Here is a 24399-nt window from a genome sequence, read left to right as displayed (position 1 = left end):
TTATCCTCTCAAACCCAGAACCTCCCACAGAAGAACCACCAAAGTGCCCCACTTGTGACAAGTTACTTTCCGGGACTGGATCAGACTCTGAATGTGGCTCTCCAGCAGGGATATGACTTCCTCAAATCCTGCCCTGAAATGAGATCCATCCTTAATGAAATCCTCCCCACTCCACCAAGAGTGTCTTTCCGCCGTCCACCTAACCTTCGTAACCTCTTAGTTCATCCCTATGAAATCCCCAAACCACCTTCCCTACCCTCTGGCTCCTACCCCTGTAACCGCCCCCAGTGTAAAACCTGTCCCATGCACCCTCCTACCACCACCTATTCCAGTCCTGTAACCCGGAAGGTGTACACGATCAAAGGCAGAGCCACGTGTGAAAGCACCCACGTGATTTACCAACTGACATGCCTACACTGTGAAGCGTTCTATGTGGGAATGACCAGCAACAAACTGTCCATTCGCATGAATGGACACAGGCAAACAGTGTTTGTTGGTAATCAGGATCACCCTGTGGCTAAACATGCCTTGGTGCACGGCCAGCACATCTTGGCACAGTGTTACACCGTCCGGGTTATCTGGATACTTCCCACTAACACCAACCTATCCAAACTCCGGAGATGGGAACTTGCTCTTCAATATATCCTCTCTTCCTGTTATCCACCAGGCCTCAATCTCCGCTAATTTCAAGTTGCCGTCACTCATACCTCACCTGTCCTTCAACAACATCTTTGCCTCTGCACTTCCGCCTCGACTGACATCTCTGCCCAAACTCTTTGCCTCTGTATATGTCTGCTTGTGTCTGTATATGTGTGGATGGATATGTGTATGTGTGTGTGTGTGTGTGTGTGTGTGTGTGTGTGTGTGCGCGCGCGCGCACGTGTGTATACCCGTCCTTTTTTCCCCCTAAGGTAAGTCTTTCCGCTCCCGGGATTGGAATGACTCCTTACCCTCTCCCTTAAAACCCAAATCCTTTCGTCTTTCCCTCTCCTTCCCTCTTTCCTGATGAGGCAACCGTTTGTTGTGAAAGCTAGAATTTTGTGTGTATGTTTGTGTTTGTTTGTGTGTCTATCGACCTGCCAGTGCTCTCGTTTGGTAGTTTTGCTCTTTCTGCATTAAGAAACCAACATACATAGAAGACAAATCCTGGACTACCAATGCTTGACACATAAGTTTTACAGGAAGAACTGGAAGTGCAATAAATGATTGTAATGTGGTATGCTTTTATCAAGTACTCAAGCTGCTTGGCAACTTCCAATTCTGCAGAGATAAGTGCAATTTTCTCGTTTAGAAGACAAGAGTCTACAGATTTTCAAATACAGTCTTGAAAATGAACTATGGTATGTCTGCTTTACAGTCCGTTTAAGATTAACTGTTAACAGGCCAATCTGGTGAATTCTTTGTTTCACCAATTGTCTGCTCTTTCACTATCCCTACAAAGTGTACAAACCTCTTAATGAAGCCACTGATGCAATTACAAATTACAAGATTTGTATGTATCAGCTAACACATAATATCCCATAGAAGTTTTTGTGAAATCTGAACATGAAATGTGAGAATGGATAACAAATCTTTAATAAAGCAGTTACAAATTTTGGGTATCTATCCTCTACTACCATCACTGTTGACATTAGCCCAAAAAACAACCATATATACTATAAATTATGGAATTGAACATAAAGCAGTGGGAAGCAGGACAGCAATGTGTGGTGTTGACATTCTTGGACGAAGAATCGGATGAGGGAAGAAAAAACATAGCACTTTGCTTTGTTTTAAGAGAGGGACTACACTGAGCACTCAACTTCTTAATTTATAACAATCACAATTATTCTGAAAAATGACGTAATGGAAATTAAACAACCACTTCAGTTGCATACTGTTTTACTGAGAGGTCAGTTCAAGTTAGTAGTCAATTACATCAGGTTTCATGAGGTGTTGTAACTGCAATACATTTCTCCCTCTAGGGCAGTTCTTTCTGAAAAATAAGATGATACAGGAACACACTACTGACTAACACAGGTTCAAACAAGTTAAGGAATTGTGGAAGGAATGCATAATTATTAATAAGCACAAGTAGCCTATCAACAACAGGGAAAGAAATTTATTTCTACCAATATTTCTGTGACTGTCATCTCTGTGTGTGAATTAACTTAACTTCTCTTCCTGATGTTTATAATTTCCCTGCTGTGCCCATTTTGCATTACTATTTTCAACTGCCAAACATTTAGTTTTCCAAGCTGCAGATTTATTTCTGTTGCTGTTAGATTCCTATAATAAATCTGGCCTTTCCAGCCTTCTCCAATGCAATTTGTACAATTTCCCCTTTGAAGTGCTTATAAAAGGCAGATTTCTTGTGGAATTTTCACATGATACCTCAAATTTTACTCTGCTCCACCATTCGTATCGCCCTTTCCCAGAAGAAAGACAAATTAACTTTGTTTACAGCTCAGTATCAGAATAGCATATTTTTCTTGTTATTAACGAAGAGTTGTGTTTAAGTGTTCCGGGTAATAATTAACAAACATTCCAATGCAGCTATTCCAATTTCTGCTTCTAATACTGGAAATTTATCTTTACCACAGTTTCAAAATTACTGTCAGATGTGAAGCACTGCTTGAGAAACTATATCATATAGTCCTTTCCAAGAGGCTGAAACAAAATTAATGCCAAACAAAGAAACAGATTCCTTAAAGTCTGCTCAACAGAAAAAAATCATGGGATGATGATATTAATTACACCATATTTGACAGCAAAGAGTTCCAAGCTCTATTGAAGTTATCAAGTATATACCAAATTTGACAATACAGAACTCAATTCTCTGCAGTGCAGTTAGAAGCTGTTAAAGCAGCAGGAATATGTCATATAAAAAGATACCAAGTGCTTTTTGTACATATATCAACACTTTCCATAATGTAGCTACTACATACTTCTTTCTACTTCTCCTTTCTGCGTGCTCTGCCTCCATGCCCGAAAATGACTGCAGTATATCATTCCTTTTCTGTAAACAGAAAAGAAAAGAAAAATGATTGTTTGTAGTTTACTACACATAATGGAGAGAGAGAGAGAGAGAGAGAGAGAGACTGGGAAGGAGGGGAGGGTGGGGGAGGGTGGGGGAGGGGGGCAGCAGTCAGAGGATGCTGTTTCTACTTCTTTACCTGCAGCTTACTGCTGGCATTCTCTTCATATTATGTATTTACTGTACTGTACACTACACTGGCAGCTTAGTATTGACAAACCACACACTATATAATATTGTTGTACACTCCTCTCTCATTCTGCAGCAGATAATTACTTTCAACTGTGATTATTGTGCTTAAGCTCTGCTGATTAAAAGTATCTGGAATAAAAAGTGTACTATAGTCTTGCTTGTTCAGTGTATATATGATGGGAAGTTCATTTTACAACAACATCCGACACTTATGCATACATTCCATTTTCTGTATGATCATATTTTGACTTTCAACAACGAAGGGCAGACTACAACATAAATTATAGAGGTGGAGAAAATCTTAAAGGTGCTCTGTTACACTGTTTCAAAATCTAAGAGACTTTTGCAACAAATAATATCTTTAATAAGCAACAAATACTGAAAATTTAAGATTTCCCTGATCCATCTTTCTTCATGACTGGTATTCCTCTCACACATCTTCTTTATTTATATATTTTTCACTTTCCTACTTATTTTGTACTTGTATCAGTTCTCCTCTGCTTCCTTTAGAAAATATTTCCTCTCCTCAAAACAGTTAAAGCCAGCCCTAGTCTCAAACCCAGACCACTGTCTCAAAACCTGTGTGAGCAACTATGCCACCTGAGTATACCTCACAAAAGCATCAAGTTGTCACTGATTCTGCACTCCCTAGTCCTTCTCATTTCCTCCTCTGCTTGTCACTTACATTCTCTTTTTCCTCCATCATTTTTCCTCTTTATAAGTGCTTACATACTCTACACCACACACTTACATTAACCTTATCTTAGCTACTCTGCCTTTATCGCTGTTCTCAGTTTCTATAGTCTTGGCTTGCTGCAGTATTAACTCACAATAAATCTTTTGCTCTTTGAATTCATTGCTCTGTCATAGAAAATAATTTCTGTCCCACCCAACAAGGTTAAAATCTGTTCCAGTAGCATATTTATTCTGTCCATTTTTTCCATTGTCATTTACTCTTTTACAATTTTTTCACAGTCTCTTAATAAAACACAGCATGATGTTTAAAACAAAGCTGCATGAATCTAATACATAAATATTACTTCTTCCCTTTCTACACACAACACACTGCTTACATATTCAAGGACAAACCAAACTTTGTTAATTCACTGTCATGGCTCTATGCCAAATTTTTTTTGTTTTAAGCAAAGAGAGAAACTAACTTCAACAATGCCAATTACATGTTTAAGGAAATAGAATTGGACTGTCCTCTGTTTCTATTCCATCTTCCTGCAAGAGTGATTTAACAGAGAAAACTATGAGTACTTGGGAAATCTGACATTAGTAGTTGTGTAAATAAGGGACTGAGATGGTTGTACAAATAAACAAATAAGAAGGGTGTGAATAAGTTACAAGTTAGCCAAAAATAAACAGTAAACTGGAAGGCTTCAGCTACCGTATTACATTACACTACAAAACAATTTTTTGTACAAGGTAGGCCACAGTGACTAGAAAATAAGGTAATAAGATGAAAAAGCAACTAAGATGTACAAAATAACAATGAAACCACACACACACACCATCTCTGTTATATACACCCTAACAAAGAGATAGAGGGGCTGGCCAGTACTTACCTCAGCTCAGTACAGCCGATAGATACACACAAAACAAAACCGAAAATTTATGTTCCTAGCTTTCGGAACAAATGTTCCTTCATCAGGGAGGGGAGAGGGGAAAGAAAGGGAAGAAGGGAAAGGAGATTCAGTTACAAACAACCCAGGTTATGAAGCAACAGGGAAAGGAAAATAGGGAGGGTAGCAAGGATGGAGGCATGGTTGTCAGAGGGAAGCCAAAGATATTCTACTGTAAGTACTGTGCCAGCTTCAAACCAAAGAGGATGCATACAGAAGTAAAGAGGTATATAGTATAAAGATAAACACAACTATGCAGGATGAAAAGATGCATGAATGGCTAAGAGGAAAGGGAAAGAGGAGTAGACTGAAGAGTAAATGGGAGTGAGGTTGTTTAACGTAGGTTCAGTCCAGGGGGATGGCGGGATGAAAGGATGTGTTGGAGTGCAAGTTCCCATCTCCGCAGTTCAGAGGGACTGGTGTTGGGTGGGAGAAGCCAAATGGCACATACGGTGTAGCAGGTTCCTAGGTCCCTAGAATTATGCTGCAGGGCATGCTCCGCTACTGGGTATTGGGCATCTCCTAGGCGGACAGTTCGTCTGTGTCCGTTCATGCGCTCAGCCAGTTTAGTTGTTGTCATGCCGATGTAAAAGGCTGTGCAGTGCAGGCATGTCAGTTGATAAATGACATGTGTAGTTTCACATGTGGCCCTGCCTTGAATTGCGTACGTTTTACCAGTAGCGGGGCTGGAGTAAGTGGTTGTGGGGGGATGCATGGGGCAGGTTTTGCAGCGGGGTCGGTTACAGGGGTAGGAACCGCTGGGTAGAGAAGGTAGTCTGGGAATATTGTAGGGTTTAACAAGGATGTTACGGAGGTTAGGGGACCGACGAAAGGAAACTATGGGTGGTGTGGGGAGAATTTTGTCAAGGGATGATCTCATTTCAGGGGTTGACTTGAGAAAATCATATCCCTGGCGGAGTAATTTGTTGATGTTTTCGAGGCCAGGATAATATTGGGTGACAAGGGGGATGCTTCTGTGTGGTCTGGGGGTAGGAACATTGTTGTTGGACGGGGAGGAATGTATTGCTCGGGAGATCTGTTTGTGGACAAGGTCTGCAGGATAGTTGCGGGAGAGGAAAGCACTGGTCAGGTTATTGGTGTAATTGTTGAGGGATTCGTCACTGGAGCAGATACGTTTGCCACGAATACCTAGGCTGTAGGGAAGGGAGCGTTTGATGTGGAATGGATGGCAGCTATCAAAGTGAAGGTACTGTTGTTTGTTTGTGGGTTTGATATGGACAGAAGTGTGGATGTGAGCTTCAACAAGATGAAGGTCAACATCCAGGAAGGTGGCTTGGGTTTTGGAGAAGGACCAGGTGAAATTCAGATTTGAAAAGGAGTTGAGGTTATGGAGGAAATTAAGGAGTGTTTCTTCACCATGAGTCCAGACCACAAAGATGTCATCTATAAACCTATACCAGGCCAGGGGAAGCAGCTGTTGGGTCTTCAGGAAAGCCTCCTCCATGCGGCCCATGAAGAGGTTGGCATAGGACGGAGCCATCCTGGTTCCCATGGCCGTTCCCCTGATTTGTTTGTAGGTCTGGCCTTCAAAAGTGAAGTAATTATGGGTGAGGATGAAGTTGGTAAGTGTGATGAGGAACGAGGTTTTTGGAAGATCTTCGGGTGGGCGTTGGGAGAGGTAGTGCTCAAGGGCAGAGAGACCATGGGTATGTGGGATGTTTGTGTAAAGGGATGTAGCATCTATGGTGACAAGAAAGGTTTCAGGTGGGAGAGGAGTGGGAATGGATTTCAGGCGTTCTAGGAAATGGTTTGTGTCTTTGATGTAGGATGGGAGTCTGCGGGTGATAGGTTGGAGGTGCTGGTCTACCAGAGCTGAGATACGTTCGGTTGGGGCTTTGAAGCCTGCTACAATGGGACGGCCAGGATGGTTCTCTTTGTGGATTTTGGGTAATAGGTAGAAGGTAGGGGTACGTGGCTCAGGTGGAGTGAGTAATTCTATGGAAGCCGTTGTGAGGCCTTGTGAGGGACCTTGGATTCTTAGGATTTTTAGCAGCTCAGTCTGGATGGAGGGAATGGGATCCTGGGTAACAGCTTTGTAGGTTGAGGTGTCGGAGAGTTGACGCAGTCCTTCTGCCACATACTCCACACGGTCAAGTACGACAGTTGTGGAGCCTTTATCCGCCGGGAGGATGACAATAGAGCGGTCTATTTTCAGCTCCTTAATGGCACGGGATTCAGCTGGGGTGATGTTGGGGGTTGTTGGGATGTTCTTCAAGAAGGACTGGGAGGCAACACTGGATGTGAGGAATTCCTGAAATGTCTGCAAGGGATGGTTTTGGGGGAGGGGAGGAGGATCCCTTTGAGAAGGCAGTCGGAACTGTTCTAGACAGGGTTCAACACTGGGTCTAGTATTTGGGGGCTGTGTTTGGGTAGTGAAGTGGTATTTCCAGTTGAGGTTCTGGGTGAATGAGAGGAGATCTTTAACCAGGGCAGTGTGGTTGAATTTAGGCGTGGGGCTAAAGGTTAAGCCTTTTGACAGAACAGATGTCTCTGGAGGAGAGAGGGATCTGGATGAGAGGTTTAGGACTGAATTGGGACTGGCGATATGTGGCATTTGACTGTGGTTATAGTTGAGATTTGGTCTGTGTGGGGTATGTGCTGGGATGGGGAGATTGAGTAGGGTGGCTAGGCTAGGTTTGTTGGCTATGAGGGGGGTTTGTTGAAGGTTCTGTTGTGGTTGGTGTTTGTGAGGGATAGGGAGAGGGACCCCACTTCTTAGGTGTTGCACTAGCACTGTGGATAGTTTTTTCAGGTGTTGTGTGGCATGGAACTCAAGTTTGCAGCTGGCTTCTAGGATGATGTTCTTGAGTGTGTTCTCCAAGCAAGGGTTTGAGAGGTGGAGGACTTTGAAGAGAGATAGGAGCTGTTGGGAGTGGTGGTTACATGAAGTAGTGTAGAGATTCAGGACAAGTTGGGTAAGGGCTAAGGATTGAAGGTTCTGGAAGTCCAGGAGAGACTGGTGGAAGGAGGAATTGCACCCGGAGATGGGAACTTTTAAGGTAAGCCCTTTAGGGGTAATTCCAAAGGTTAAGCAGGACCGGAGGAAAAGTATGTGGGATTGCAATTTGGCTACGGTGAATGCATGTTTCCGGAATGAATGTAAACAATGTGGTATAGGATTAGGGTACATAGTGGGTAGCTGGTGGGTAGGGGAAGACGAGAAAGAAAGAAATTGTGTTGGTAATGTTCAATACCAAAGGAAGACCACTAAATAAGAAAAATACGGAAAAAGTTGACCAGACCAAGCAAGTATGTCCAGATCAGGGGAAAAGAACACACGTTGCTCAAAAACAGAGATAGCGAGTGGCGAAAAAAGGATCGCGCGTGCCGCAAAAAAGATCGCGCGTGCCGCAAAATCGCGCGTGCCGCAAAAAAGATCGCGCGTGCCGCAAAAAAGATCGCGCGTGCCGCAAAAAAGATCGCGCGTGCCGCAAAAAAGATCGCGCGTGCCGCAAAAAAGATCGCGCGTGCCGCAAAAAAGATCGCGCGTGCCGCAAAAAAGATCGCGCGTGCTCCCTTCCATACAGCCTAGGTCTTCGTGGCAAACGAATCTGCTCCAGTCCGGAATCCCTGAACCATTACACCAACAACCTGAAAACAGCTTTCGCATTCCGGAACTACCCTCCCGACCTGGTACAGAAGCAAATAACCAGAGCCACTTCCTCATCTCCTCAAACCCGGAACCTTCCACAGAAGAACCCCAAAAGTGCCCCACTTGTGACAGGATACTTTCCGGGACTGGATCAGACTCTGAATGTGTCTCTCCAGCAGGGATACGACTTCCTAAAATCCTGCCCTGAAATGAGATCCATCTTTCATGAAATCCTCCCCACTCCACCAAGAGTGTCTTTCCGCCGTCCACCTAACCTTCGTAACCTCTTAGTTCATCCCTATGAAATCCCCAAACCACCTTCCCTACCCTCTGGCTCCTACCCTTGTAACCGCCCCCGGTGCAAAACCTGTCCCATGCACCCTCCCACCACCACCTACTCCAGTCCTGTAACCCAGAAGGTGTACACGATCAAAGGCAGAGCCACGAGTGAAAGCACCCACGTGATTTACCAACTGACCTGCCTACACTGTGAAGCGTTCTATGTGGGAATGACCAGCAACAAACTGTCCATTCACATGAATGGACACAGGCAGACAGTGTTTGTTGGTATTGAGGATCACCCTGTGGCTAAACATGCCTTGGTGCACGGCCAGCACATCTTGGCACAGTGTTACACTGTCCGGGTTATCTGGATACTTCCCACTAACACCAACCTGTCAGAACTCCGGAGATGGGAACTTGCCCTTCAGCATATCCTCTCTTCTCGTTATATGCCAGGCCTCAATCTCCGCTAATTTCTAATTTCAATTTGCCGCCGCTCATACCTCACCTGTCTTTCAACAACATCTTTGCCTCTGTACTTCCGCGTCGACTGACATCTCTGCCCAAACTCTTTACCTCTACAAATGTCTGCTTGTCTCTGTGTATGTGCGGATGGATATGTGTGTGTGTGTGTGTGTGTGTGTGTGTGTGTGTGTGTGTGTGCGCACGAGTGTGTACCCGTCCTTTTTTCCCCCTAGGGTAAGTCTTTCCGCTCCCGGGACTGGAATGACTCCTTACCCTCTCCCTTAAAACCCACATCCTTTCGTCTTTCCCTCTCCTTCCCTCTTTCCTGATGAGGCAACAGTTTGTTGCGAAAGCTTGAATTTTGTGTGTGTTTGTGTGTCTGTCGACCTGTCAGCACTTTCATTTGGTAAGTCACATCATCTTTGTTTTATATATATATATATATATATATATATATATATATATATATATATATATATATATATATATATATACACACACACACGAAGATGATATATATTTAAAAAGAAAGATGATGAGACTTACCAAACAAAAGCGCTGGCAGGTCGATAGACACACAAACAAACACAACCATACACGCAAAATTCTAGCTTTCGCAACCAACGGTTGCCTCGTCAGGAAAGAGGGAAGGAGAAGGAAAGACAAAAGGATTTGGGTTTTAAGGGAGAGGGTAAGGAGTCATTCCAATCCCGGGAGCGGAAAGACTTACCTTAGGGGGAAAAAAGGACAGGTATACACTCGCGCACACACACACACATATCCATCCGCATATACACAGACACAAGCAGACATTTGTAAAGGCAAAGAGTTTGGGCAGAGATGTCAGTCGGGGCGGATGTACAGAGGCAAAGATGCTGTTGAAAGACAGGTGAGGTATGAGAGGCGGCAAATTGAAATTAGCGGAGATTGAGGCCTGGCGGATAGCGAGAAGAGAGGATATGCTGAAGGGCAAGTTCCCATCTCCGGAGTTCTGACAGGTTGGTGTTAGTGGGAAGTATCCAGATAACCCGGACGGTGTAGCACTGTGCCAAGATGTGCTGGCCGTGCACCAAGGCATGTTTAGCCACAGTGTGATCCTCATTACCAACAAACACTGTCTGCCTGTGTCCATTCATGCGAATGGACAGTTTGTTGCTGGTCATTCCCACATAGAACGCTTCACAGTGTAGGCATGTCAGTTGGTAAATCACGTGGGTGCTTTCACACGTGGCTCTGCCTTTGATTGTGTACACCTTCCGGGTTACAGGACTGGAATAGGTGGTGGTGGGAGGGTGCATGGGACAGGTTTTACACCGGGGGGCGGTTACAGGGGTAGGAGCCAGAGGGTAGGGAAGGTGGTTTGGGGATTTCATAGGGATGAACTAAGAGGTTACGAAGGTTAGGTGGACGGCGGAAAGACACTCTTGGTGGAGTGGGGAGGATTTTGTGTGTATGTTTGTGTTTGTTTGTGTGTCTATCGACCTGCCAGCACTTTTGTTTGGTAAGTCTCATCATCTTTCTTTTTAGATATATTTTTCCTACGTGGAATGTTTCCCTATTTTATATATATATATATATATATATATATATATATATATATATATATATATATATATATATATATATATATATATGGGTGGCAGCTGTCATAATGGAGGTACTGTTGCTTGTTGGTGGGTTTGATGTGGAAAGACGTGTGAAGCTGGCCATTGGACAGGTGGAGGTCAACGTCAAGGAAAGTGGCATGGGATTTGGAGTAGGACCAGGTGAATCTGATGGAACCAAAGGAGTTGAGGTTGGAGAGGAAATTCTGGAGTTCTTCTTCACTGTGAGTCCAGATCATGAAAATGTCATCAATAAATCTGTACCAAACTTTGGGTTGGCAGGCCTGGGTAACAAAGAAGGCTTCCTCTAAGCGACCCATGAATAGGTTGGCGTAAGAGGGGGTCACCCTGGTACCCATGGCCGTTCCCTTTAATTGTTGGTATGTCTGGCCTTCGAAAGTGAAGAAGTTGTGGGTCAGGATGAAGCTGGCTACGGTAATGAGGAAAGAGGTTTTAGGTAGGGTGGCAGGTGATCGGCGTGAAAGGAAGTGCTCCATTGCAGCGAGGCCCTGGACGTGCGGAATATTTGTGTATAAGGAAGTGGTATCAATGGTTACAAGGATGGTTTCCGGGGGTAACAGACTGGGTAGGGATTCTAGGCGTTCGAGAAAGTGGTTGGTGTCTTTGATGAAGGATGGGAGACTGCATGTAATGGGTTGAAGGTGTGAACATGGGAGTATTATAAAATATAATTTTACAATTATATTCTGTAGCAATTCACTCTTTAGTAACATTAATTTCAGTTTAGATGATTTATTATAATCTTTCTTCCTAAATAATACTCGTCTTAGAACAGTTACCAACACAGGGGAGAAAAGTTAATAGATCACACACAATGGAGTACTTTGTATCTGTCACATCTGAAGTCATCAAAATGATAATCTTATGAAAATAACCATGCTTCTGGAGGACAACTAATACCTTTGAAATTTACAAATGGAATCTCATTTTATTTTCAATTCCTTATCTGATACTAACTCATTCTTGCATTAAAAAAGAACATTAGAAATGTGCAACTAACTTCTATATTTCAAATGAATCAGAAGCCACAACCAGAAAAAAGTTAATATTAATAACAGTCTTAAATTGCACAGTGTTCTTCATTAACTCAAGAACAATGTGTTTCTCCCGTGAATGGTATCATCAGGTTATCTGGAAATATAAACAGAGGACGAAATTACAATTAACCTAAGGTGGTCCTATTCTGGACTACTACAACAGCAAAGTTATATACGATAACTTGTCCAAAAAATTTTAATGTTACTACCACGAGGTATGTGTCAATCACAGGTACAGTATCAAATGGAACAAACAAACACAGACCTGAGAAAAAACACCAGGAACAGGGAGAAAGCAGAATTACCTCATGAGCATTGATGACAACAGTCATAGTAGTGCAGAATAAGACCACATGCACAAGCTGCAGATATGATCCCAGACCAAAACTGGCACTAGAGCCATGTACACACAGAGCATCAAAAGAGCACAAGCAAAGTGTTGGGCTAGGGGTAATGACAAGCGCTATGTGCCACTCTAAGTGAGGGTGCAGTGCAACAAAGGCAAAAAAATAATAAAATAATAATGAACAGAGTAACAAATAAATGAAAAACCATATTAGAATAAAATGTAGTTCACTGTGTATAAGATTGAAAACTATGCATGGAGGTATAAACAGAAAGGCTCACAGACGCAAGTGCAGTACAATAAAAATGAAATTCATAGAAGAAATAATAAATGAAAGGACTGACAATAAATATAAAGCTAAAATGAAACAACAAAAATAAAATGAAACAATGAAAATATAAATAAATACAATAAAATGCATTTACTTAACAATGGAATTGGTTGTAAAGAACAAGAGACACTCAAAAGTCTTCTTTAAAAATGGGAAACATGGATTTGTAAAGACTTGATTTTTACTGGTTCAAGTGATCATTAAGCAACATATCCTTCTTAATGTATGAATGTTAAACTATTTTAATCTTTTCAAAAAGGTTGAGTCTCTTCCCCTTCAGATATGTGGTGTAAAGCCCTTAGGTTCCCCAAGTGTTGATGGAAGGTGGGCATTGGATTTGAGAAGTTTTGTGAAGGTGGACTTATATTTAACTTCCCCCTTCCTTGTGAGTAATGTAGTTTAAAAGCCCTTCCTCTCTGGCCACTGCAAGCTGCCTAACATTCACAGCATTCCGGTTCATACATGCAAGAAGCAGTATCTTTTTGGGAACACCCACTGTGAATATAATGATATTAAATTTTGTTACAGCAGGTAAACTTTATCCTTATATGTGATGTTTTTATGGAACAATTTATCCTTATATTTTGACCCCAAGAAAGTTAAACTAGAGCACGACACACACTACCTTGGAAAATTCACAATTCTGAGGTACACAGCCAAGTGCCCAGCATTACTACTAGCCCAATACATTGCTCATGCTCTTTCCATTCACGTGTACGCTCTGTGTGTATGCAAATGGGCCTCCAGCACTGTTTTGATCTCGGGCCATATTTACATCTTGTGTGCATGGTCATGTTCTGCAATGCCATGACTGTTGTCACCACTGATCGTGAGGTAACTCTGCTCTCATTTTCTCCTTCTTCATCTACAGCTATACTCTGCAAACCACTGTGAAGTGCGTGGCAGAGGATACGTACCAGTGAACCAGCTATTAAGGTTACTTCCCACTCCATTCAAATATGGAACATGGGAAGAACGACTGATTGAACACGTATGTGTGTGCTGTAATTATTTCAATTTGGTCCTCACGATTCCAAAGTGAGCGCTACGTAGGTGGTTGCAGAATTTTCACAGAATAATCATTTAAAGCCGATTCGTGGAACTTTGTTAGTAGACTTTCTCAGGATGGTTTACATCTGTTTTCCACAGTCTGCCACTTCAGTTTCTCCAGCACCTCTCTGACAGTCTTTTTACGTGTCACACAAACCTGTGACCATTCATGCTGCCCTTATCTGTGTATGTTCAATATCCCCTGTTAGTCCCATTTGGTACAGTTGAGCAATAATCTAGAATGGTTCATATGAGTGTTTTGTAATGAATACAGTTTGTAGATTGATGACACTTCCCCAGCATTCTACCAATAAAGTGAAGTCTACCATCTGCTTTACCCACAACTGAGTCAATGTGGTCGTTCCATTTCATATTCCTAAAAAGTGTTATCCCCAGATCTTTGTACGAGTTGACATTTCCATTATGAGTCGCTGATATTATAGTCATAGGATACTGCATTTTTTCATATTATGAAGCGTAAAATTGTAGATTTCTGAACATCTAAAGCAAGTTGCACATCTTGCAAAACTTTGAAAATGTTATAAACATCTGACTAAATATTCATACAACTTCTTTCAGACAGTACTTCATTACACATAACTACATCTGTGAAATGTCTGAGGTTCGATTAATATTGTCCTCAAGGTCATTATTACACAAGATGAACAGCAAGGGTCCCAACACACTTCCCTGGGGAACACCCGAAGTAACTCCTACATCTGATGATGACTCTCCATCCGAGATAACATGCTGGATTCTCCCTATTAGAAAGTCCTCAATCCAGTCATGAATTGCACTTGGTACTCCACACGACCAATCCTTTAACAATAAGCATAGGTATAGTTCTGAGTCAAACGCTTTCCAGAAATTAAGAAATACTGCATCTACCTGGCTGCCTTGATCCGAAGCTTTCAGTATGTCATGTAAATGAAGTGTTAGTTGGATTGCACATGAACAATGTTTTCAGAATAAATGTTGGATGACAAGGAAGAGATTATTCTTCTCTAGATACTTAATTACGTTCGAGCTCAGAATATGTTCCAAGATATTACAACAAACCAATGTCAAGCAAACTGGTCGGTACTTTCATGGATCACTTCTCTTACCCTGTAGTCAGGTGTAATTTGTCCTTTCTTCCTGGGCATGGATATTCGTTTGAGGGATCTGCAATACACTACAAATGGAAGAGGGGCTAACTCAAGACACAAATTCTATGCATAATATGATAGGGGTTCCATTGGAACCTGGAACTTTGTTCAAACAGGGTGTATATGGGGACAAGGAAAAAAAATTCCCGGATTATTCCCGGATTTCTCCCGGATATCCCGTTTAAAAAATACGCTTTTTCCCGGGCAAAAATACACTTTTTCTGTGCTAACTGACAGATTTTCCGTAGATTTTCCCTCGGAACTGCAAAACTTATCAATTCTTTGAATGGTTAACGTTTTATACAATCGCGTAGAACTTCCCGAAAAAAAAAAAAAAAAGACGGGCAGAGAAGTTTGGAGAGACTTATAACAAAAAAAGAGACCTTTGATTTGCAACAACATATACGTTGCATATTTTCGTATTACGAAAGTATAAATTCGAATTGCACCAAACACAGCACGTTAGTTTGCGGAGCGTTGAAACCGAGGTTGCGACGTCCTTTTGTAAACGAGTCATATCTCAAGCCACGAGATCTCGTCAGCCGATGACAGCAGCTATTCAGAGCATAGGACACGTGTTATAGTCAGCCAATAGCAAGATCACTGGTTAAATAGCGCGAACACTCAAGAGGAAAAGTTAACGGTTTACATTAATGTACACAGTACCCTATATCTACAATAAAAGCTAAGCTTTCACATATAATATTATAATATATAATATTATTAACACGCTACAACAGAAGCTTAGCTTTCACATGTAATATTGATCTTTTTTGCGTGTGTTATACTTTAAGATACATCACACAAATGTGCCAGTAAATTTAATATTATGACATAAATGGTCCTCAAACTGTTCAGTTTCGAACGCTCTGTGGTTTAGATATCCATCCCACTTTCTCACACGTAACATAATTCATCTTGCGTAAAAAGAAATTTACTTTGAAAGTAACGCTTTTCTAACCACCGTTCGCAATACAATCCGAAGACTGTTAGAAATAGGTTCGATTTACCAGTTTCCAGAGAGCACCAGAAAACAGGCATTATTGTGCGTGTGCAACTGCAGTGGTGTAGGAAGCCAGTATGTTCGTGTTTATAAAGCACTAAAAGAGCTTATATTACACCATAAAAGAAACACAGGGCATCAGAGGGTACTCCAAAGAGCATCGGAATTTCGTAAACCATACTAAAATGCATAATTCGGCTTGAAGTGCGAATTGCCTTTTTCCAGATTCACAATGAAGTATGTCCCATCTGATATTAAGCTTTTTAGTGTGGTTTTTGGGATGTAAATTTTCTCGGAGTACCAGTACTCTACGATCTCATTTTTGGTTCTTTATTATAGCATAATGCCATATATGGCAGAAGATGATAACGTGCACTTGAAATTCAGCGAAAAGTTGGAACTAGCCAGTACTGTAGAATGAAACACTTCGTTTCAAATAAAATGATTGCCTCAGCGGAAAGATTAATAAAGCCAAATTTCTTTAGCAAACTTGCTAAAATAACTTCACTGTTCTGCAAGGCAATTAATGCTTGACTGCTACTAACTTGGAAATAAAATAAAATGAGAAAACTGAAATTAATAATATATTTTTGCCCTCCATAATTATGTGAATGTATTTTAATTCACTTGATAGCTCCCAGGCCACAGAAATCCGTTTTGTTTTCATTTGACTTGGGAGCTGTACACGAAGAGAAGCAGCGAAATCACTTAACGTAAACACGCGTCACGTGGAGGTTAACCCCCTCCCCACTGCAGCTCAGACAACTCTGTGCAATAGAGTTGTGGCGATTCGTGAATGAGTCGTTCATTTGAACGACTCTAAATAAAGAATCGTAAGAATCGAATCGTGATACGGACGAATCGTCGTTCAAAAGAATTGTAAGAGCGATTGCGTGTTTCCGAGTCGTGACGATTCCAAGTTCCAACGATTCATCTATTCTTAGTACGCTATGCTTCGAAGGCAACTTCCGAATCATGCCGAGTCGTGCCGAATGATTACCACCGCCAGATGGCAGTCAAGTGGAGGATGCGTGTGAACAAAGGAAGCTCGGAACTAAAAAACGAAGTTCGTGGGCCGTAATATTACTGTGAAAACCAAGCTCAAGCTGACACTTGGCGGTGGCTGATGGGAACGAGCGTAAAGGCATTTCCCATTTACGTCAGCTTACTTTGCGCGAGTAATACACGAACTAGTGATGACAGGAACGATATACAGCGAGTACACAGCTCCCAATACACACGATTAAAATCAAGAAATCCAAGTATGATGAATAAATGCATATCTCTTACATGTTGCAGATGCAATGCAAAACACACACACCTTCTTTACACACGAGCAATAGCACTTGGATTATGTATTATATTTCGCGTATCTCGAAAACGGCCCTAACGATTTGAATGAAATTTTGTATTTAGACTTGTTTTTGCTTTTTGAGTTCACCTACATAGTTCCATTCTTTCGTAAAAAGTCAATTTTACAGTACATATATCCTACATAGTTCCATTCGTAAAAACCCAATTTTATATTATAAAAACGTTATTTCACATGTTTTTATAACGCCATCTCGTAAAACTTTGTTAGTATGTATTGAATGTAGTTAAGGTTTTGGTTTTTATCTTTATCTGTATATACACTCCTGGAAATGGAAAAAAGAACACATTGACACCGGTGTGTCAGACCCACCATACTTGGCTCCGGACACTGCGAGAGGGCTGTACAAGCAATGATCATACGCACGGCACAGCGGACACACCAGGAACCGCGGTGTTGGCCGTCGAATGGCGCTAGCTCCGCAGCATTTGTGCACCGCCGCCGTCAGTGTCAGCCAGTTTGCCGTGGCATACGGAGCTCCATCGCAGTCTTAACACTGGTAGCATGCCGCGACAGCGTGGACGTGAACCGTATGTGCAGTTCACGGACTTTGAGCGAGGGCGTATAGTGGGCATGCGGGAGGCCGGGTGGACGTACCGCCGAATTGCTCAACACGTGGGGCGTGAGGTCTCCACAGTACATCGATGTTGTCGCCAGTGGTCGGCGGAAGGTGCACGTGCCCGTCGACCTGGGACCGGACCGCAGCGACGCACGGATGCACGCCAAGACCGTAGGATCCTACGCAGTGCCGTAGGGGACCGCACCGCCACTTCCCAGCAAATTAGGGACACTGTTGCTCCTGGGGTATCGGCGAGGACCATTCGCCAACTGTCTCCATGAAGCTGGGCTACGGTCCCGCACACCGTTAGGCCGTCTTCCGCTCACGCCCCAACATCGTGCAGCCCGCCTCCAGTGGTGTCGCGACAGGCGTGAATGGAGGGACGAATGGAGACGTGTCGTCTTCAGCGATGAGAGTCGCTTCTGCCTTGGTGCCAATGATGGTCGTATCCGTGTTTGGCGCCGTGCAGGTGAGCGCCACAATCAGGACTGCATACGACCGAGGCACACAGGGCCAACACCCGGCTTCATGGTGTGGGGAGCGATCTCCTACACTGGCCGTACACCACTGGTGATCGTCGAGGGGACACTGAAGAGTGCACGGTACATCCAAACCGTCATCGAACCCATCGTTCTACCATTCCTAGACCGGCAAGGGAACTTGCTGTTCCAACAGGACAATGCACATCCGCATGTATCCCGTGCCACCCAACGTGCTCTAGAAGGTGTAAGTCAACTACCCTGGCCAGCAAAATCTCTGGATCTGTCCCCCATTGAGCATGTTTGGGACTGGATGAAGCGTCGTCTCACGCGGTCTGCACGTCCAGCACGAACGCTGGTCCAACTGAGGCGCCAGGTGGAAATGGCATGGCAAGCCGTTCGACAGGACTACATCCAGCATCTCTACGATCGTCTCCATGGGAGAATAGCAGCCTGCATTGCTGCGAAAGGTGGATATACACTGTACTAGTGCCGACATTGTGCATGCTCTGTTGCCTGTGTCTATGTGCCTGTGGTTCTGTCAGTGTGATCGTGTGATGTATCTGACCCCAGGAATGTGTCAATAAAGTTTCCCCTTCCTGGGACGATGAATTCACGGTGTTCTTATTTCAATTTCCAGGAGTGTAGGTGTCTTTCCTTACAGCACGCGATTTTACACAATTTCGTGTTCCTTGGGAACGGCTTTAACTGTTTGGATAGAATTTTATATTTAGATAAAGATTTAGATTTTTAAGTTTATCTATATTGGTGTGTTTCCTGAAAAAACTCAATTTTACACAATAAGTATTTTGTATCACAATTTCGTAAATCTTTGTTACAGTAGAGGTGTATCAAAATTTTGTGAGATGGCGGTATAACATTATCCGAATACGAAGACGTTGGACTTACTGTACATCCAATAGTAACAATCATCCTAGATATGTTTTAGGTTAGACATGTTTTCCTCTGATCGCTGGTATCTCGGAAATGAAAATTTATATTTATTTAACTGTTTGCTTTCAACTTTATTTGAATAGGATGATATGAGCCAAACCACGTCTGCCTCACTGCTAGATTTTGTTACTATAAAACAGACTTCTGTAGTTAGATACGTTCAAGCCACACAACCAAACTGGCATACCACGTAATTTTGCACCACCTTTACTGAAATAAAACAATAGATTCAATCAAATGAAACGTGACCTTTCATCAATTAAGGTATTAAACGTATAAATCGAGAATCACACTTGTAACGTCGTATGCACGTTTACTCATAAATAGACTATTTCTGGCATATCTTATCTTGACACAGTTCGATTGTTACCCCATTGACTGTCCTGCCATCTGTGAGTAAGATGTAGAACTTTTTGCATTCCATAAGAATCGTGCCATCGCAGACTAGAATGAATCGTGAACGAATCGTAGGAATCTATTCGCAATGTGAGATTGAATCGTAGGAATCGAATCGGGAAAAAGAATCGTGTTGCCCAACTCTACTGTGCAAGTGTGAATCTGGCAGCTAGGGCGCGTGAGAAAAATTTTTCTCGTTTGCATCTGGCTGCTTGCTACTGCTACAGACACAGCTAACAGACAAACTTCAAGTAGAAGGAGAAGGTACTGCTTATACGCGAGTCAAATGCGCATGCGCAACAGACCGCTGGCAATTGGTCAAACGAACCTAATGTGAACAGTTGTGACGTCATGCTCATAGCAAGCAGTTTATTGTTACGAAGAATTACAGTCTGCGCCCTATGGCCTTTGACATATTTTTGCTATTTGCAAACGCTTGTGCGTGCACGGTTTTTTGTTGTGAATTGCACATTTCCTTTGTCACTAAAGTTTAATTTTTTTCCCTCTCGTTTATATTTTATTGCTGCAGTATCATTCTCCAGTAGCAGGATACAATAACAATCTTTGCTAGAGAATCAATTCTGCAGCCAAAATTTAAAAAAATTAACTGAAAGCTAAAACAATGAAAAATTCCCGGGTTTTTCCCGGTTTTCTCCCGGATGAAAAAATTCCCGGGTTTTTCCCGGATTTTCCGGTTGTCCCGGGTCGTATATACCCTGTCAAATTTAATGATTTGAGATGTTTCTCAAAACCACTGACACTAATAGTTATGTCATTATGTGGATTAAATTGTGGCAATTGTCCTGTGTCTTCCTTTGTAAAGGAACAATCAGATAATGGAAAATCGAGAATAGAATGTAACAATATTATGAAAATGGTAGTTGCTACTCACCATATAGCGGAGATGCTGAGTTGCAGATAGGCACAAAAAAAAGAATGTCAGAAACTGAGCTTTTCGCCAAAAAAGCCTTCGTCAAAAACACACACACACACACACACACACACACACACACACACACACACAAGCTCGCTCGTGCGCACACGCAAATATTGTGTGTGTGTGTGTGTGTGTGTGTGTGTGTGTGTGTGTGTGTGTGTTTTGCCTAGTTTTGACCAAGGCCTTGTTGGCTGAAAGCTCACTTTCTGACAGTGTTTTTGTTGTATCTACTTGTGACTCAGCATCTCCACAATTTGGTGAGTAGCAACTATCCATTTTTAAAGGAACATCTGAAAACAGATTTACGCATTTCAGCTTGTGCTTAGCTATCCTCAACTCCAGTTCCTGTCTAATTCGCTAGGGATTGGACACGAACTTGGTGCCACTAGCAGCCTTTACATATGACCAGAATTTCTTTGAGTTTTGTGAAACATCATTTAAAAATATTCCACCATGGTAGTCACTGAAGGCATCACACATAGCTAGCTTGACTGGCAAATATATTTCATTCAGCATCTATCTAGGACTTTATACTTTGTTTTATACCTATTATGCAGTAGTCCCTCTTTCTTTATGTGTTTCTTTACAGTGACAGTATACCATGGTGGACCTCTCTCATTATAAACTGTCCTACAGGCTACATATCTATCCAGCACGTGGTCAACTATTTTTTTACCATGAGCCATAGTTCCTCTACATGGTCCTGCCCTGTGCTGCAATTTTCAAGTTACTCAGTGAGTCATGAAACTACTGATTGTTTATCTAGTTTACTGAGCATATATATATATATATATATATATATATATATATATATATATATATATATATAGTTATAATAGAAGGAAACATTCCAGCTTTTGCAACCAATGGTTGCCTCGTCAGTGGTCGTTGATCGTCAATGGTCGCGCGGTTCCAGACTGTAGCGCCTAGAACCGCTCAGCGGAATGATCCAAGTATGACCTCAGAGCCCAGATAACTGGTACCATTTGTTCCAATGTGCGCCACAAATTGTGTTACTTGCACCCTGTTCCCTCCTGACGAGGCAACCATTGGTTGCGAAAGCTAGAATTTTGTGTGTATGTTTGTGTCTGTCGACCTGCCAGCGCTTTTGTTTGGTAAGTCTCATCATCTTTCTTTTTAAATATATTTTTCCCACGTGGAATGTTTCCCTCTATATATATATATATATATATATATATATATATATATATATATATGCTTGCTTTCGTTGTCCTTTGTAATTTGGTAATCATTGTTGCCACAACAATATTGTAAGAAACAGACCACCTCCATTTCCCATTATTTTGACATAAACTTAAATTTTCCATAAAAAAAATCACTGCTATAAATTTCAGGTTTGAACTAGCTTTCCGTACCTAGCATTATATGAGCCTCACTGCTTTTCAGGAGCACGTCGAAGTCTGGTACTTTGTTGTGAATGCTTCAGCACTTAACCACTAGCATTTTAATGCTCTCAGCTGTGGGAGGCCTTTCTTTTGATCTTACACTGATACTTCTGTTTCCTGTAGCTATCATTGCCAGGAATGGATGGTGAGTTGTCTAATCATCTTAAAACTCCTTGTGTGCACCCCATACACATTTAGATATATGGGTAGCAACCTTTGATGTGTGATGCATACCTAACCCATTTAGAGGGACACTATAGTTCTCAACCCTGTGGCGTAAGTACAGGAAGTCGCAACCTAGCTTGTCATGGAACCCTCGAAGTCTCTGGTTCATTCCCTCTATGTGACTCAAAACTAAGTTCTGGTGACAATGCCACAAATTCTGAGCTCCACTGAAACTCCACACGCAAGGCTGGTCTTCTCAACCTTCAGCACCAGTTGCTGGAATGACCCAAAAAAAAAAAAGAAAAAAAAAATGGCTCTGAGCACTATGGGACTTAACTTCTGAGGCCATCAGTCACCTAGAACTTAGAACTACTTAAACCTAACTAACCTAAAGACACCACACACATCCACGCCCGAGGCAAGATTCGAACCTGCGACTGTAGCGGTCGCGCGGTTCCAGACTGTAGCGCCTAGAACCGCTCAGCGGAATGATCCAAGTATGACCTCGGAGCCCAGATAACTGGTACCATTTGTTCCAATGTGTGCCATAAATTGTGTTACTTGCACCCTATTCCCTCAATAGCTGCCTCTTCAGCATGTTGAATGAGGCCCCCAGGCATTTACACTCAGTGCACCTGGTATCCTTTCCCGTCTCTTGCTGCCATTTCTCTATGGAGTACTATCATTCTCCATTCGTTTGAAATGCTGACAATTACACTACTGGCCATTAAAATTACTACACAACGAAGATGACATGCTACAGACGTGAAATATAAGATGCTGTGATATGCAAATGATTAACTTTTCAGAACATTCACACAAGGTTGGCGCCAGTGGCAACACCTACAACGTGCTGACATGAGGAAAGTTTCCAACAAATTTCTCATACACATACACAAACAGCAGTTGACCGGCTCTGTTTCGTGAAACGTCATCGTGACGCCTCGTGTAAGGAGGAGAAATGCGTACTGTCATATTTCCGACGTTGATAAAGGTCGGATTGTAGCCTATCGTGACTGTGGTTTATCGTATCTCGACATTGCTGCTCGCGTTGGTAGAGATCCAATGACTGTTAGCAGAATACGGAATTGGTGGGTTCAGGAGTGTAATACGGAATGCCGTGCTGGATCCCAACGGCCTCGTATCACTAGCAGTCGAGATGACAGGCATCTTATCCGCACGGCTGTAACGGATCGTGCAGCCACGTCTCGATCCCTGCGTCAACAGATGGGGACATTTGCAAGACGACAACCATCTGCACAAACAGTTCGACAAAGTTTGTAGCAGCAAGGACTATCAGCTCGCATCAGAGACATGAGCGCCTGTGATGGTATACTCAATGACGAACCTGGGTGCACGAATGGCAAAACGTCACTTTTTCGAATGAATTCAGGTTCTGTTTACAGCATCATGATGGTTGCATCCGTGTTTGGCGACATCGCGGTGAACGCACATTAGAAGCGTGTATTCGTCATCGCCATACTGGCGTATCACCCAGCATGGGGTGCCATTGGTTACACGTCTCTGTCACCTCTTGTTCGCATTGACGGCACTTTGAACAGTGGACGTTACATTTCAGATGTGTTATGACCTGTAAATGCAGTAAATGAAGCAGGCAAAAAGGAATACAGACGTCTCAAAAATGATATCGACAGGAAGTGCAAAATGGCTAAGCAGGGATGGCTAGAGGACAAATGTAAGGATGTAGAGGCTTGTCTCACTAGGGGTAAGATAGATACTGCCTACAGGAAAATTAAAGAGACCTTTGGAGAGAAGAGAACCACTTGTACGAATATCAAGAGCTCAGATGGCAACCCAGTTCTAAGCAAAGAAGGGAAGGCAGAAAGGTGGAAGGAGTATATAGAGGGTTTATACAAGGGCGATGTACTTGAGGACAATATTATGGAAATGGAAGAGGATGTAGATGAAGACGGAATGGGAGATAAGATACTGCGTGAAGAGTTTGACAGAGCACTGAAAGACCTGAGTCGAAACAAGGCCCCGGGAGTAGACAACATTCCATTTGAACTACTGATGGCCTCAGGAGAGCCAGTCATGACAAAACTCTACCATCTGGTGAGCACGATGTATGAGACAGGCGAAATACCCTCAGACTTCAAGAAGAATATAATAATTCCAATCCCAAAGAAAGCAGGTGTTGACAGATGTGAAAATTACCGAACTATCAGTTTAATAAGTCACAGCTGCAAAATACTAACGCGAATTCTTTACAGACGAATGGAAAAACTGGTAGAAGCCGACCTCGGGGAAGATCAGTTTGGATTCCGTAGAAATGTTGGAACACGTGAGGCAATACTGACCTTACGACTTATCTTAGAAGAAAGATTAAGAAAAGGCAAACCTACGTTTCTAGCATTTGTAGACTTAGAGAAAG

At 42.5% G+C, this 24399-nt stretch overlaps 1 protein-coding gene across 2 annotated transcripts in view; it reads right to left on the bottom strand.

Annotated features, from left to right (window-relative positions):
* Positions 1–24399, bottom strand: part of LOC126187365 (zinc finger protein 665-like) — a 186405-nt gene that overhangs the window by 5468 nt on the left and 156538 nt on the right. For both annotated transcript variants that reach the window (XM_049928409.1, XM_049928410.1), the window contains one exon: positions 2928–2998. In XM_049928409.1, coding sequence (XP_049784366.1) covers positions 2928–2998 — 71 coding nt within the window. The remainder of the gene's footprint in view (positions 1–2927; positions 2999–24399) is intronic.

This window comes from Schistocerca cancellata, chromosome 5, assembly GCF_023864275.1.
Source record: "Schistocerca cancellata isolate TAMUIC-IGC-003103 chromosome 5, iqSchCanc2.1, whole genome shotgun sequence".
Classification (NCBI taxonomy): domain Eukaryota; kingdom Metazoa; phylum Arthropoda; class Insecta; order Orthoptera; family Acrididae; genus Schistocerca; species Schistocerca cancellata.
The sequence above is the reverse complement of the archived record's forward strand: the minus strand, read 5'-3'. Positions and strand labels throughout refer to the sequence as shown.